The sequence below is a fragment of the Phaenicophaeus curvirostris genome, chromosome 18, assembly GCF_032191515.1.
Source record: "Phaenicophaeus curvirostris isolate KB17595 chromosome 18, BPBGC_Pcur_1.0, whole genome shotgun sequence".
Taxonomy (NCBI): domain Eukaryota; kingdom Metazoa; phylum Chordata; class Aves; order Cuculiformes; family Cuculidae; genus Phaenicophaeus; species Phaenicophaeus curvirostris.
Genome location: NC_091409.1, coordinates 14,508,893 through 14,526,168, shown reverse-complemented (window position 1 = coordinate 14,526,168; position 17,276 = coordinate 14,508,893). Strand labels below are relative to the sequence as shown.

Here is a 17,276-nt window from a genome sequence, read left to right as displayed (position 1 = left end):
CAGTCAGAGGGTTTTCCTAAGCCTTCAACACTTCCCTCTTACCATTTTACACATCATTCCCAGTCAGACAGCTGGAGAAAGAAGCTGCTTTGAAGCCTGCATCACCAATGACAACACATGCACTGGACTAAGCGCACACATTTAAGGACAGAAGCAGTCTTGTTATCCTTATAGAAAAAGTACGTCAGTGTCACATTGTTACTTTTTATCTTTTAAGCTCCTGTATTTCCTTTTTTCTCACTTCCTTCCTAGAGTGAAGCACTCTTGGTATGCAGAATCAGCTAACGGAGGTCTGAACTTGGAGAGATAAGAAAGGGTGCTCAACTTCAGGTAAAACCTAGCAAGAACACACAGCTCATCACTTCCACAGTGGTCAGCAGGCCTGGTTAAAGGTCAGACCAAACACATTATTGCGTTATAAACGTTTTTATATATTATTTATATATTGCCTCAGTTTATATCTAGCCTCTGAAATGATACATTTTCAGCAGTAGGAAATACATATACGTACAAGGCGCACACACTCATAGAGGCAAGCCCTATGAAAAGGAATTAATCAAAGTTATCAAAATAGGTCAATTAATTCAGACTCTGACAAGCCAAAGTAAGAAGACTTTAAGGTTGAGGAACCCTCATTAAGAATGAACTCACTCCATCTAGCTGCTTTACAAAAAAAACAACAGAAGGGCAGCTCAGGGCACCAGCAGAGCAAAAATGAAGGCACCAGAAAAGCACAAATGCAGTATTTGGAGTAACAGATCTTAATCCACTCACACGTTCATGAAACCAGCAGTGAAGAAATAAAAATTGGGGTGTCTGACTACTCTGTCAAGCCAGAGTAATGATTACTAATACGTAATTAAAAGCCACCTCACACTGAGGATAGGAGCAGGCCCTGGTGACGGACACCGACCAAAAGCCTGTTAACCACATCTCAGTTTGCACTCTTCAACTTGCTCAGCATCTTGCCCACCTTAGTTTTCTCCACTCTCCTGGCCGGGACAGAGCTAACCAGAGCAGTAACCACTTACAGTGGCTCGCTCTGGCAGAAGTTACATGACGACCATGTGAAACTGAACAGATCAAAGAGCTCATTTTATTTTTAATTAAATGAAGATGCTCCCAGTCACATATTTTATGGTCTTGATGGATATTTCACTGCAAATGGCCATCCATTGATAAATTAATGAATAAATCAGAACGAGGTTACAGATCTATCTTTACTATACCTTTTGCTATTCACAATCGCCTTAAAACTTAGCTGATCTTTTGTTTCCCTAGTCTTGAAACCTTCAGCTTCCGGATTCGGACCTACCCAACCCCAAACCCAAGATCTGCACATTTCAGGTAGGGAAAGCATCTCACTTTCATTTCTTGATTAGAAACAGAGTTCCAGAAAATGAAACTTCAACAACTCATCTGAAGAGAACAGGTCTTTTCTTGCTAAACAACAATACGACTTGAGTCTAAGCTCTGAACTTCAAAACTGATGATCGCAATGCAAACACCTAAGGAGTTCTGCTCATGACTGAAACAAAAGGCCTCTCCTAATAGCACCGTTTTGAATAGCTCAGGCAGGTGGGTGGAAGGCAGGCATTATCAGTTTCTAAATGGAAGAGCTGTAAGAAAACTTTTAAAAAAAGAACAGCACATTAACATCCTGCCAAATTTTAAAAAATTATTTTGAATAACCAGTGTAACAGGATCAAGTATCATGTTTCCTCAGAGGGGGGAAAATCTGCCCCAGATGTTTCACCAGGTTTGTTCTATGTCCCAGTATAGTAAAAGTAGAAATTCCAGGCATAACTTAAGAGGTGGTCATAAGAAACAGGGCTCTGGTTTCTTCAAAATGCTCCTTCCTGGTTTGTTACAATACTTCCATTTCTACCAAGTGTCATTTGCACTTCTTATGAAGAAAAAAATCAATCCTTCAACTGCATCAGCTCTATAATACCATAAGCAAAACCCGAACGCCAGTCACTAATCGAAAATGCTCAAGCCCTTATGGCTTTACTCTTCTGACAAGAAGGATAAAGAAAAACTACCTTTCCTCCTCCAAACTGTGGACAGAGAACTAGCTTAGTTAACAGTCGAACTAAGCCCAAGAAGGATTGCCTAAAACCTTTAAAAATACTCAATTTATGAGACAGTAAAAAGTAACTACCTAGAAAAACAGAACACTCCCAAGCTGGACTATAGTCATGGCTTGTCTCCTTCCTCTTCTGAGACGAGTACACACTTCAAAGTGCTTCTGTAGTTGGGCAAAGTACAGTTACAGTCAGCAAATGAGGCAAATTCTGTCCTCTAGGTTATACACGTGTATTCACTCTCCTCAGGTGTAAGGGCACAAAGCAGTTCCTCCAATTACATCCAAGCACAGCAGACTGGCAAAAATTAGCACATTACATGAACACAACTGGACAGCCAAATAGAAAGGCTTAAAAGCAAACAGCATCAGAGACAGCGCTCGCTGTCACCATCTCAAACGTTTTTTCTTCTGCTCTAACCCTACAGACTCTCTTCCTTGCTTTTAAGCAGAAATCACATTGGCTTTGCTGCAACACAAAAACCACTCCACTATGGATGAATACGTTTACCACTTTGCTTAAACAGCTTAAATTTACAAAAGGTGTTTGCTTAGATGCTATCAACAACCGATCCAAGTTGAAAATGCTGTTGAGAGCAACTTACCTGCTGCCTATGCTGTAAAATACAAGAAAATTAATTTATTTTATAAATCGCTTATGAAACATGCTTTTCAAGCAGTCCTAAGGCAAGCTTTTTAAGAAACAATGATTAATTTACACTCTACAAGAGAAACACCAAGGTACTTTACTACCTGTCTTCCTATTAGCTTATTTATTCTGTAGCTGACTGTCCAAAAGTATTTTGATACTTAGAAACAAAGAAACATCACAACTTAGTATTTCAGGTCTCTTTCACCACAGAAGACACAGAGGCAAGGAAAACTGAGGGGAGAAACCGAGGTGATACTGCTTAACTAATAAATTCATATAAATAGTCTTCTCTCAATCTCCCTTAAGCCCCAAAATAACTGTTTAATCTGTAAGAAGCTTTCAAAGTTAGCACTTGGAAGTCTCAGTTATTTTCCACTGCATCATCACCTTTCCCATGCACTGTATCAGTTTTGTTTTAAAAACAAGAAAATTCACTCTGGATCAGAACGGAACATATTATTCCAGTGACCACTGGAGGTGAGTGTTTTCAGTGTAGTGATTAAAACTGTCAGCCAAGCTACAGCTAAGAACGTGCCCCAGACCAAGTTCAGGTTTGAATGGCTGTAACAAAGAGCAATATAACTGTAATTAAATTAAAACCGCTTTGGACATTGGCTATAAGAAAAGAGAAAAGAATTGGAACTTGTTATTTTAAACAAGGTATTTTAAGCATTAAAATCCTCAGAGCTGAAGATAGCTTGCTGTTCATTTTTCATTCTTAAATATCTGTGCCTTTCTCCAGGTAAATACAAGCAAGCAACAGCTGGATCTGCTGTCATTCTCTCAGCACAGGCTGTCTCCTCACAAATACCAGTCCAGATTTCTCTCCTTTCCTCTCTGAAAAGGATGAGCAGCAGGGTAGCAGAGACCAAAAATGAGAAACTCGCCAAAATAAGCAATAATATATTGGGAAAAGGTGGTCTGAAATACTCCGGTTTCTGATTTCTTCAATTCCAACTCTGGAATTATAAGGAAGGATAAGTTTCGCTGAGGATATTTTCTAAAGCTTCAAGAGTAAAGGAAGCCACACAAGTGACAACAGATACCCAGACTCTACACCCACCCCTTTCTCTCGGTATCACACACAGATCTGAAGTTCTTCTGCAAATTAACGTTGCAAATTACAGCTCTTAAAAAAAGCTGAACTCTTGGATACCAAAGTCAGCTAGGTAAAGGCATCCTCAAACACTCCGTTCTGCTTTCAGCCGGGTACCGTTGCCACACAAGGTCACAGACACCCAGTTTGGAAGCAGGAGAGTTAACAGCCAGAGCTTGTCCGTGTTTCCAAAATAAAGCGGTGGCACCAGCTCTGCTGCCGCTGACAAGAGGGAACACAGCAGCTCAGTACAAACCTCCAGCGTGGCCAGGCTTTATGGCTGGGAAACAGCGCTTCGAGGCAGGGCTGGACCCAGACAAGAGAGTAGTGGCAAAGCCCGACAAGTGGCGCAGCAGCCGCCTCCCCCTGCACCCCCAGGCCAGCAGGACCACTCCTCAGCTGAGGAGATGGGATGGAGCTCCCAGGGGCCAGAGGTTTAGAGCCTGGAAAGGATGGCAGGGTCACAAAATCACAGCATCCCTGTGGTTCCCTCCCAACTCGCGGAATCACAGGGATCATCAAGTCCAAGTCGTGTCCCTGCACAGGACAAACCCAACATTCCCACCCTGGGGCTGAGAGCACTCGCCAAACGCTTCTGGAATACTGTCAGGCTGTGACTGCTTCCCTGGGAGCTGCTAAAGGGCTCCACCACCCCCCTGGGTGAAGAACCTTTTCCTCATGTCCAACCTAACCCTCCCTAGCACATCTCCTGCCCTTGGTCACCGGAGAGAAGAGCTCAGCACCCGCTCCTGCCTCCTCCCAAAGGGAGAAGGAAACCGCGATGGGGTCTCCTCTCAGCCTCCCTTCTCCAGGCTGCTCAGCCCCAGCCGCCTCAGCACCTCCTCACGCCCTTCCCCTCCCACCCCTCCCCAGCTCCGCGCTGGACGCTCCCCACTAGCTTTAGCCCCTTCCCCTCCCTCTCACAACCCCAGAGCGGGGCGGGGAGCCAAACCCGGGGCAGGGCCGGGGTCCCTCAGCCGCGGAGCCGCCGCCCCCGCGGGGAGCCCCGGAGGCGTGCGGCCCCTCCGGAGCTGAGCCACCGCCTGCCGCGCTCCAGGACCGGGTAGAGCAGCCAGACCGCCCCTAGAACCGCGCCCCCAGCCCGTCCCGTCCCGTCCGCGGTCGCTCACCGGGCGCGGCGGCGGAGCGGCTGCCCCGTCCCTCGGCCAAGATGGCAGCCGGCGCGAGCGCAACCGGAGGCAGCGACTTTGCAAAGTCGGGCGGGAGCTGCGCATGCGCCGAGGAGTGCGGAGGGGGGGCGCCCTCGGGGACTACAACTCCCGGCGTGCTCTACGCAGGCGCCGAGGGGAGCGGAGTAGGGAGTGGGGAACAAGCAGGCCGTGCGTTCTGCGCAGGCGCCGAGGCGCTGGGCGGGGCGAAGACTACAACTCCCGGCGTGCCCCGCGCCCCCCACCTGCGCGTGCGCTCGCTGCGGGGGTGTCTGGCGATGGCGGCGGGGGAGGCTTCGGGCCGTCCCCTCAGCGCCCCCGGCACCAGCCTGGGCCGGGCCCCTGCGGAGGGCGGTGTACGTCCAGGCGCATCGGGGGAGAGGTGTGCGTGTGAATATGTTGTGCTCGCAGCCCAGAAACCAACCGTGTCCTGGGCTGCGTCCGCAGCAGTGGGACCAGCAGGGAGAGAGGGGATTCTGCCCCTCTGCTCTGCTCTGGGGAGACCCACCTGGAGCCCCGAGTCCAGGGAGGACGTTGAGGTGTTGGAGTGAGTCCAGAGGAGGCCACAGAGATGATCCGAGGGCTGGAGCATCTGCCGTACAAAGACAGGCTGAGAGAGTTGAGGTTCTGCCTGGAGAAGAGAAGGCTGCAGGGAGACCTTAAAGCAGCTTCCAGTCCTGAAAGGGGCTCCAGGAAAGCTGGGGAGGGGCTCTGGATCAGGGAGTGCAGGGATGGGATGAGGGGAACAGTTTTCAGCTGAGAGAGGGGAGATTGAGATGAGATCTTGGGGAGAAATTCTTCACAATGAGGGTGGGGAGGCCCTGGCCCAGGTTGCCCAGAGCAGTGGTGGCTGCCCCATCCCTGGAGGGGTTCCAGGCCAGGTTGGATGGGGCTTGGAGCAACTGGATCCAGTGGGAGGTGTCCCTGGACAAGCAACTGGGACACAACTGGTAGCAGTGCCACACAAATAAAGTTTTGTAATTTTAACATATTCACTGCAGATACTTCAGCTTTTAATACTGCTTAACCTTTACATAAAACCTTTCTTGTTTCAAGTGTATTTTTTCATTACCAGAATGCCTATTGCATAAACAAATGCATAGAAATTACAATGCACCTCCTCTTTGGATAGGGAGGAGTAGAAGTTCAGTTTCCAGCTGCAGAAATCAGAAAAAAAGACTCCTTAATTTTCGAAGACTATAATTTCCTCACTTGTTTTTCAGGAAAATTATGTACTTTGCAAGCGTGAAGTTTAGCATTTTCTTACAGCTGGTTGGGATGTGAAAAATCCATCTTGTCTTCCCCGACTTTGCACATAAACTCGAATAAGAAAGGTCCTACAGCTACAATTAAGTCAGCACTTTTGTTAACGGGGCCTAAGCCAGAAAACAACTCGGATTGTTTTCCCCTAACAGAATAACCCACACATTTCAATGCCTATTAACCGTCTGCAGTTATGATTGACCGAGGTATAGACACACATAATTCCAAGCACAGGAATCGCTCTAATTCCAGCCCAGAACAGCACGTGCTGCTCCAACAGAGCCTGTGAGTGCTGAAATGTCAGCAGTGTGTGGCTTTGCTGGAAAAGCTTGTGTCCCTGGGAAGCAAGTTTGAACCTCAAGTCACAGCCCAACAGAAGAACCAAGCCAACTGAAGAGCTTGAATAAGTTTGGGTGTTTGTTTTTTTTTTTTCTCTAAAGCTGTTTTGTGCACTTTGAAGTCTTTATGTTCTTATACAGGTATTTCACTGTGTATACATGTGTTTACATTTCCATGTTTAAATCATCCATCCAAAGCAATAACAATAAAAAATTAGTTCTGCAAGCCCTACTTGACAGAAACTTCTCTCTCATGCATCAGGAAGGTGCTAGGACTGAAAGCTGTTGCTGCTTCTCACCTTGCCTCGGCAGTGCTTTCACAGATCCACCAGCCCTGGGGCCCCAGGCTGGCTTTGCTACAGAACACTTGCCTCACTCTTTGACGTTTTCAGCAGCTTCCCGCTCCCAAATTGAGGATGTCCGGTGATTGCTGGGCATAAACCTACATAAACAGCCCTCTCTCATCCACTGTTGCAGTAGAGATTCCTGTCCTGGCCGGACAGTAGAGCTCAGGCTGATTTCAGCTGGAGTTCCACGTCGGCATAGCTGCATTTCCCCGGCAGTGCTTTTGTTCTCTCTCCCAGCTGGTACTAAACATTGCAGGGTTTTTTGCACATTGCCTGTGGTTTGATTCCCAGATCTGTAGGACAGTGCACTTGGGGGTGCTGTGGCATTTACCCCAGCTGCCTGAATGAATTTTAACTTTAGTGTTGCACGAAGAAGCTGAATGATACCCCGGTGCACACACGTGTGATTCCTACTGAATTCAACAGAAGTGCCTATATCCCTAGAGCAGTGTGGCCACTTGCAGGCTCTGGTTTTGTCTTACTGGTTTTCAGGTTTCCAAAGCAAAGGCTGCTAAAGCAGATGTGAACTAATAACATTCTGTGTCTCTTTTCAAGGACACCACACGTATTGTCCTCTATGTTATCATTTTTAACTCCTTTTGTAACTGGCATTTCAGGAAAGTGATTGCTGTTCAACCCTAGCAGCCCTAATCCCTTTATTTTTCAGCTTCTGATGCCTCAAGTCAAGTTCTGCTGGCACTATCTGCTCTGAAAAATTCATGAGAGAGAATGCATTCCAGGTGCACAGACTACTGATCAATTTATACTTGCCAGGACAAGATGAACGTAGAGCCATCTTAACGTTCAGAGATTCTTTTCCTGTTAAAAATCACAGCCTGTGAGTGAAGTGGAACGACAAATAATGCCTTAACACCAGAACAGCATTGCAAGCACAGATGAATATAACTGGGTGGCAGAAAAGCTACGTAGCCAAGATTTTACATTTCTTTTCTTTGCTTATTTGAAGAAAGAAGACTACTTGATTATTTTCTTTTTCCCTATACTTTCTATAAATATAAGATACTTGGGCAGGATGGAATTTTCTTGCTACTCCCTGCCATGTCTTTCTTTTGACCAAGAAGAATCCAAACAGGTTAAAAAAGTTTGCTACAACTGTGCAGGATGATCTTGTACAAAGGCTTTTTAGGAAAGCTGTGGATACTTTACAGCTTTTCAGATTTCCTCAGTTTGATACAGGCACTGTTTCTGGGACTTAATTTCTGAGAGATAATATTTAATAACAACAATCATAATATTTTCTCCATTCTTTGCAGTGCAATCCAGATTTCAAGGTCACCAGGAAAGAGATTATTTCTTGTGGCAAAACACATGGAGCATTTGACAGGCTGAGAGAGTTGAGCTTGTTGAACCTGGAGAAGAGAAGGCTCCAAGGAGACTTTATAGAGACCTTCCAGTACCTGAAGGGGCTACAAGAAAGCTGAGGAGGGACTGTTCATAAAAGCTTATGGTGATAGGATGAGGGGGAATGGGTATAAACTGGAGAGGGGCTGATTTAGGCTTCATATAAGGAAGAATTTCTTCACCATGAGAGTGGTGAGGCCCTGGCCCAGGTTGCCCAGAGCAGTGGTGGCTGCCCCATCCCTGGAGGTGTTCAGGGCCAGATTGGATGGGGCTTGGAGCCCCTGATCCCATGGCAGGTGTCCCTGCCCATGGCAGGGGGTGGAACTGGATGGGCTTTGAGGTCCCTCCCAACCCAAACTATTCTATGATTCTGTGATTTATTATCAGCTGTGTTATTGTAAATAACAATATTCAAATCACTGATGGAGGCCCAGCAGTGTTGTTTCCAGAACCAGCACACGGAATACAAATAAATCAGAAAAAATCCAAAGAAACTTCTGGAGTCCTCTAGGTCCACCCACTGCTTGAACCAGGACCAACTTAGATAAAGTTGCATAGGGCCTTGTCCAGTTGAGAGATAAGTATCTTCAAAGCTGGAGATCCCACAGCTTTTTTGTGTCCTGGTTGAGTGTTTGATGACCTGCATAGTGATTTTTTGTTCTTTACATCTAACTGGAAATACATTTGTAGGAGCTTCTGCTTCTTGTCCTTCATCCTGTCCCTGCACACTTCAGCAAAGGGAATGCTCCATCTTCTTTATACCCTCCCATCGGACAGCTGGAGACAGCAGTAAGATCCCCCTTTGCCTTTTCTTCTTCAGGCTAGACAGAACCAGCTCTCTTAGCATCTCCTCACGCGTCCTGTGCTCTATCTTGGAAGTGCCCCTTTGGTGGACTGTGGTATGTCAGTGCCTGTCTGATGCCAGGGAGCTCAGACTGGACCCAGGACTAGCAGGTGGCTTCTTACCGCAGAGAGAAGGGCAAGGTTCCTGTATCTCACCGTAACGGCTGTGCTCTTGGTAACGCAGCCCTGGATGTGGTTACCTTTCTTTGTCACAGGACCTCTTGGTGGACTTCTATTCACCTTGTTTACCAGGACCCCTGCACCTCTTCCACCAAATTGCTTTCTAGGCAGTTGACCCCACGTCCTTCTGAATTTGGGTTACCTCCTCCCAGACACGATCTCTCTTTGACCACCCACATCTGTCTTTGTTGAGTTTCCTGAGGTTTTTCTTCACCTTCAATTAAGACCTTGGTTTGCTATATACGTCGACAGCATAAAGCTGGTCCTGCTGCTGGAGAGACCGCAGTGACCATCTCTCCAGCGAAGCAATTTTGATAGCGTGAATACTTCCCACTTTGGGCGAGACACAGCCCCAGACAAATATCACACAATGACTGCTGAACAGTCATCAGATGTCATCAGCATCCCTTGGCTGATGAGATCTTTAACAGTGGCTTAGCGCTTCTCTTTGACTTAAGGCTCTGGTGATTTATAAATAAAGGAATGCTTTGGGTTTCCATCATTTTTAATTACTGGATTTCAAAGCACGTTATAAGAAAACTATAAAGTAAATCTTCTTATAAGTAAGTCTTCTGGAGCTTTTTGTTAACTATTTTTGTAAATTATTGCAGCAAGTGTTTTATATTTTCAAGTCAGATTCATTGCCTTGACATTGTCATCCCTAAAAAGAGATTTTTTGTTGTGCTGCCTTGTTCTTGGAGTCTGTATTCACCATTTCACACATGGAGATAACAGTGCCATGTCAGAGTGTACCTAGTTCTAATTTACTTTTAAATCAGAATTTATTATTTTGACCTGGGATTTAAAAAAGTATCAATGGGAATAGATAAATTACTTCCTGTTATCTGGGGAAGGAATGAACGAAACCCTTAGGTTGGTGAGAAACTATTATTATTTCCAAGTAATCTAATTAAAGGGTAAAAGAAAGACGTGGCTATTTAATGAAGCACTTTATTACTCAATTGCTCTACAGTGCATAATCAGAGACCTGGGAGGGCGTGATTAGGTGTCCTGAGAACGGAAATGACACAACCGAGATATGTAGATGTTTTAAAGGAAGGACAAGATACTGGGAAGATTGTTTTTCTCTTCCCACGCAAAAGGCTGAACGTTATTTTTCCTGGGACTGAAGAACAAGACACCGTGGTGGGGGAGTTTCCAGAAGATGACCGATGCTGGGATAGGTGGAACACAGTGTATTTTTTACCTGATGGCTCTACCCAGCCCTTGGCTGCACAAAGACCTTGCGAGCAGCCTTCAGGTGCGTCAGCGTGGCAGGTGTGCAGGGTACCCACAGGCACCGCTTGGATCCCAGTTATGGCTTTGCTCTCTGGATGCTGTGTCGAGGGCTCTTAAAGGATGGGAACACATGCATATGCTCAGTATCAGTGTGAGCTGGACACCTGCCTCTGCCAGGTTCTTTGAGGAGAGTTTATGGAACGGAGATGCTAGTAGAGAGGAGCTTTCAGCTTGTTTAGACCCAGGTCTATTCCTGTTGCACCCCGATAACCTCCCTCATTTATACAGCTGTAAATTATCTATATCAGGAAGGCTGACTCATCCCCTGAGTGGTTTTCCTCCTTGCAGATTGCTCTGGCATAAATCAGCTTGCATTTCAGAGCAGAACAGATGCTGATCAAAAACTATGCAATGTCAAAACTAACACAAAGGGAGAAGTTACGGTTTAAATACCTGGGACTTGACACAAAGCCAAATAAAGCTAACTAAGTGGTTTCCATTATGAATTCTTTAGAAGCCTTTATCAGCTTCAGGCGGCTGTATCTTCTCTAGCTTATGTAGCCCCTTGTACCAGGACACCTCAATATCCTCCCCTAAAAAGAACAAACCCACCCAAGCCATCGGTCCTGATGAGTAAGAGGTCAAGATGTGCGTTTCATTAAGTCCAATTGAACGCTTCTGAACAAGAACTCTGAACCGGACCTCCGGTCCCGAACCACAAGGAATCTAACAGGCCCAGGCTTTGAATATCCCCTGCTGAGCAGTAATCTTACTCATTCACTCTATTTATTTCATCCAGCCTTTCCTAGGCTCAGTGTGCACTCAGTAACTGGGCAGCTGAGCTGCAACCTCCAGGTGAGTTAACAGCAAGGGGCAGGAAGGTTGCTGTACCAGTCCCATCGCATGCCATTAACATACCAGGGGCAGTGCTCATGATTTCCCAGACTGGATTAAGGGAGAATTTACTTGGTTAGACTTGCTCTACAAGGCTCAGGGCTTGGTCCTCACTTCAGGTTATGCTCATGTTTGCTACGACTGCGAGAGGGAGGAGAAGATGATGTTGTACTGACTTCTCACCAACCCAGAGCCTCAGGCTTACCGGGACTGAACCAGTCTCTTGTGTAACAGGCCGGCCCCAGGGCTCCTCTAAGAAATGAAACTTGGTGTTTTTTCTCTTGTTGGAGGCATGAGGAAAATAAGAGGCAAGAGGTAAAATTAGTCCAAACTTCACTTCACACCTATTTGGTTATTATCTTCTAGCTCTTGCTTCTGTTCATGCTCTTGCTGTGTGTACAGACAATGTCCTCACAAGTAAATAATTTCTAGTGTTCTTGCAACAAAAACACAGCCTCCTTTTAAGCCTTGGACTGCCCATACTCCTCCCTAAAGACACCAGGCTGACCGTACCAAACTTGTATTTAAACATTAGCAGTCGTCTTTCACAAGGCAGTCAAACCAAAGGCTCTCTATGCCCTCTGTTGGGCAGTTGATGATGTAAGGGCGATGCTGCCAGAAACACCGAGTCAGAACTTGGTAAAGTGCAGAAGTCTTTATTGAGGCAAGAGGAGGAGAGTTAGCTGTGGTAACTCGCAGCCCAGAAGGCCAACCGTATCCTGGGCTACATTAAAAGAAGTGTGGCCAGCAGGTTGAGGGAGGTGATTCTGCCTCTCTTTTCCTCTCTTGTGAGACCTTATCCAGAGTATTGTGTCCAGTTGTGGAATCCTCAGCATAAAAAGGATATGGAACTATTGGAATGGGTCCAGAGGAGGCTACAAAGATGATCTGAGGGCTGAGGCACCTCCCATACGAGGACAGGCTGATAGAGTTGGTGTTCTTCAGTGTGGAGAAGATTCCGAGATCTTATAGTGATCTTCCAGTGCCTGAAAGGGGCTACAAGAAAGATGGGGATGTTCTGTTCATAAAGGCTTGTGGTGATAGAATGAGGGGGAATGGGTATAAACTGGAGAGAGGTAGATTTAGGCTTGATATAAGGAAGAATTTCTTCACCATGAGAGTGGTGAGGCCCTGGCCCAGGTTGCCCAGGGAAGTGGTGGCTGCCCCATCCCTGGAGGTGTTCAAGGCCAGGTTGGATGGGGCCTTGGGCAGCCTTATCTAGTGGGAGGTGTCCCTGCCCATGGCAGGGGGCTTGGAGCTAGATGATCTTTAAGGTCTCTTCCAACCCAAGCTATTCTATGCATCTTTGATAAATCTCAAATGTGTTGATTTTAGTATCACTGGGGCAAATGGCATTGTCATCATCATGCTAATGCGCACTACAGTAATGCAAATGTAGCTGTGGATTGAGATATTTTTAACTGAACTGGATCCCCAGTGGTGTTATTCTGTACTGCCGCACAGGATGACAGCGGGAAGCTGTGCTGGGAAGGACTCTGCAAACACAGGAGGCAATATGTGTCTCAGGTTTTATGCTTGAGGCAGGTAGGGAGACCTGTGATGTGAGCTCTAACACGTTCATGAATACAGTACGTGTATCTCTATGCTAGCGGTAACAGCGCTACATTAAAAGCCAATTTTAGGCACGAACAACAAGGGCTGCAGTCCACATGGGACCCCTGCTAAGATAAATTAGCAGTGTGAGTCATCCAGAGCGCGTGTAAGGAGGCTGCTGTGACCTTCAGCTGCTGGCTGGGCCCTCACAAGTGGAAAGGCTACAGAGCAAAGCACTTTACTTAGAAGATGCCAGTGATGGCATCCCTCTTACAGCCTTCATTAGGCACCTTGTGACATTTACCATGATACAATCAAACTGGCTCATCAAATACCGTACCTGCCTAGTTGCACAGAATGGCTTGTGCTAGCTGGAACAGTTGTTATGCAACAATTTCTTCATCTGCATCCTTCACTATGAGGATTCATCCCTGGAGGTGTTCAAGGCCAGGTTGGGCACCCTGATCTGGTGGGAGGTGTCCCTGCCCATGGCAGGGGGTTTGGAACTGGATGATCTTTAAGGTCCCTTCCAACCCAAACTATTCTATGATTCTATGATTCTATGATTCTATGATTCTTCTTCACCCCCATCAAACCTCTATACAGGGTAAAACAACATTAGTTTCCTAATTCAGGGTGCTCCTGGACGCTGCCACCACATTGTAGCACTGCACAGGCAGAAATAAATTTATTTTTCAATGGGTTTGTGGGAATGTGAAATCATCTGCAGATTATTGGTTAAGGGTGAACAGATTACAATGTTGGTGTTCTCGTTGTTTGGGTACCACTTCGAGACACGCAAAGTTTGTTTTGTCAGAGTATTTGCCATTGTTCTGCATTTTCTAAGGTCAGTGATGTACTCTGGGGTTCAGCCCATGCTGCTTGGCAGAACATTGGCCCAGGAATAGGAATGAGCAGAGGACTCTTGTCCTGGACACCTAGGAAATGAGGATGCAATTAATGATCACTCATGCAAAGCCTGTCCAAAGGGACTGAGCCAGCACCACAAGGGGATGCTGTGCTACGGGTAGGGACAGAACCCAGTTCTGTATGTTCCCACAGCGCTGCATTCAGTGTCAGATCATTCTGGCCACTGTTTGATACCCAACTTCTAGATGTGGTGACAAATGAAGTCCTGTGAATGACACCCCCATTTTCTGTATGTTTCTAATCCATGCTCAGCACAGGTCCTCCCAGTGCACTGTCAAGAGAGAGTCCTGTTGAACAAATCACAGGCATCCTTTTTATAAAAAAAAAACCCAGATCAGATTGCACAAAATACTTCTTACAATTGATATAATATACAAATTGAGCCAGGCAAGCATACTGCTGCTGTATGGGTCACCTGTATTACACATTAGCTCAGACTGATGGTTTCTCCTACCCTTGAAATCCACAGTATTTCCCAGCCAAACTGGCGAACCCAATCTTTTTTGAAATATAGTTCTGAAGAAATGTCGTATTCTCATTATTTTAAAATGTTTCACAGCTTTTCCGTGACTGTGAGACGTTTACATTTGTAACTCAGAACTTCCCTACTTGAACTACCGCAGTAAATTAAACAGTCACAGGATGTATAACGTGAATAACATCCTGTTATTGTTTCATCTATGCCGTTAGGCAGCGAGGTTTTGTATCTTCTATACCTTTTCCTGTTCTTTCTTCTTCACTGCACCATTTTGTGCCTATATTGTGCCATCTGGTGTCCCAAATCCACCAGTGAAGGCGACAATGAAAGGACCAGGGTGTAGATGAGCAATCAAAGAACAAGGATGCATTAAGATCTGGTATAATTCAGTACTCTGAGGCTTTAATCTCCTAAACTGGAAGGTCAGGGCAAACCAAGCAGCTAGAACACCTTGCCTTTGAGCACTCCTTCTGCAGTTATAAAACTGAGAATATTTTGACAAGGGTAGGAGCACCTTCACGCCAGGTGGAGCTGATCTGTCTTTATTTAATGAACACTGTCTGCTGCCACCACCCACTCCTCGGTTTAGTTGTGGTCGGGGCTGGCTCCTTTCAGCCTTCCCAGGGAAGTAATGCCTTGAGCCAAAATTAGTGGGAATTCTATGCAACGATGTCTTTGCTCGTGATGTAACCCAGTGACTGACTTGGATGAGCCTGTCCTAGGGGAAGGGACATGTACTGTTTGAGGCACCTTCTGATTTACAGAACTGCTTGGTATGGTGTCAGCTGTGCCAGCACTCCATATATCAAGGGGCAATGCTGCCACTTGCAAGCGTGCTGCCTGGAGGGCTAAAGGTTTCTTACGGGGACTCCCATCTTCCTATGTGGACTCTTCACTGTAGGACTGGTTGCTGAAGATCAGCAGCAGCTCAAAAAACAAACACCAAACCTCCTTTACCGGGATTGCTGTGAGTTGGGGTGTCAGGACAGACTCTGTGCTGAGAATGATTTGAAACTGCAAAATAATTCAGTGAGAATTTATGAGTAAGTTCAGTTCTGGGCCCCTCACCACAAGAAGGATGTTGAGGCGAGTCCAGAGAAGAGCAACAAAGCTGGTGAAGGGGCTGGAGAACAGGCCTCATGAGGAACAGCTGAGAGAGCTGGGGGTGTTTAGCCTGGAGAAGAGGAGGCTGAGGGGAGACCTCATTGCTCTCTACAACTACCTGAAAGGAGGTTGTGGAGAGGAGGGAGCTGGGCTCTTCTCCCAAGTGACAGGGGACAGGACGAGAGGGAATGGCCTCAAGCTCCGCCAGGGGAGGTTCAGGCTGGACATCAGGAAAAAAATTTTTCACGGAAAGGGTCATTGGGCACTGTCAGAGGCTGCCCAGGGAGGGGGTTGAGTCACCTTCCCTGGAGGGGTTTAAGGGACGGGTGGACGAGGTGCTGAGGGACATGGTTTAGTGATTGATGGGAATGGTTGGACTCGATGATCCAGTGGGACCTTTCCAACCTACTGATTCTATGATTCTATGAAATCCTCACCTTTAAATATTTCACCGATAACAGATGAGGTGTAAAGCACCCTGGTTGCAAAGTTCACTTCAGTTTGTGATTAAGGCTTCTGAAAAACGTATTTCTGATGTGAGAAGAGGAGGGAACTTGCGTGTGACCCCAGACAAGGCTGAAGCAGGGCTCTGCCTCCTGTACGCGCAGCCGGCATTGGCTGTGGCCAGGGGCAGGGTAAACCTGGCAAACCACCACACCGCCTGTGGGGTGGAAAGAGAAACAGTCCCTGGCCAAGTCCAAGGTCCAGGTGGACAGAGCGACTCACAGGCCACACCTTGGCTCTGCCTGCTCTGCACTTCACCAGCTCGCTGCTTGGCTGAGCTGGACACTGCCCTCAGCCCTGAGCGAGGCAAGGGTCCGTGTGCCAAGAGCAGCTGCTCACGCTGACCAGCTCGTGGGATGCTTTGGAGAACCTCCCAGGACAGAATACTCCCCACCAGTGTCCAGGGAGGCTCCACAGCCACATCTGGTGCTGGGATCAGAACCTATCCTGGCTCTGCTCTAGCTCTTTGGGGCTCAAGGGCCTGTCCTGGCTCTGATCTGATTCCTTCTGCTCCTGTGGGGCTCCAGCCCTGTCCTGGCTCTGCCTCAACGCCCACTGTGCTCCCCAGGGGATCAGATCTGTCCTGGCTCCAGGGCTGCTACTGGTACCAGTGGGTGCCTGAGCCTCCCAGGGGTCCGGTCTGGGCTCCCAGTGCCTCCCAGTGTGCGGTTGTAATGGGACCCAGCCCAGCTCCCAGTGCCTCTGGACCCCGTTGCAGTGCTGGAACAGAACTCAACTTCACTCCCAGTGCCTGCAGACCCCTCTGCAATGCTGGAACAGGAGCCAGCCCAGGTCCCAGTGCATCCAGACCCCGTTGCAGGGCTGGAATGGGACCCAACTTAGATCCCAGTGCCACCAGACCCCAGTGCGGGGATGAAACGGGACCCAATCCCACCTCCAGTGCTTGTGAACCCCTCTGTGATGCTGGAAGGAGACCCAGCCCAGCTCCCAGTGCCTCCAGGCCCCAGTGCAGGGATGGAACTGGACCCAGACCCACTCCCAGTTCCTGCAGACCCCTCCACAATGCTAGAACGGGACCTGACCCAGTTCCCAGTGCCAGTCTGGAATGGGACCCAGCCCAGCTCCATGTTAGACTGGAAGGGGACCCATCCCAGCTCCCAGTACTTCCAGATCCAGTGTGGGATTGTAACTAGACCCAGCCCAGCTCCCAGTGCCTCCAGACCCCAGTGTGGGGAAGGAACTGGACCCAAACCCACTCCCAGTGCTTCCAGACCCC

At 47.4% G+C, this 17,276-nt stretch overlaps 1 protein-coding gene across 1 annotated transcript in view; it reads right to left on the bottom strand.

Annotated features, from left to right (window-relative positions):
• ITCH (itchy E3 ubiquitin protein ligase) overlaps positions 1 to 5,069 on the bottom strand; it is a 59,726-nt gene extending 54,657 nt beyond the window's left edge. Inside the window, exon 1 of the mRNA XM_069871739.1 lies at positions 4,965 to 5,069. Within this exon, the coding sequence (XP_069727840.1) occupies positions 4,965 to 5,069 (105 nt within the window). The remainder of the gene's footprint in view (positions 1 to 4,964) is intronic.
• Between the last annotated feature and the right edge of the window lie 12,207 nt (positions 5,070 to 17,276).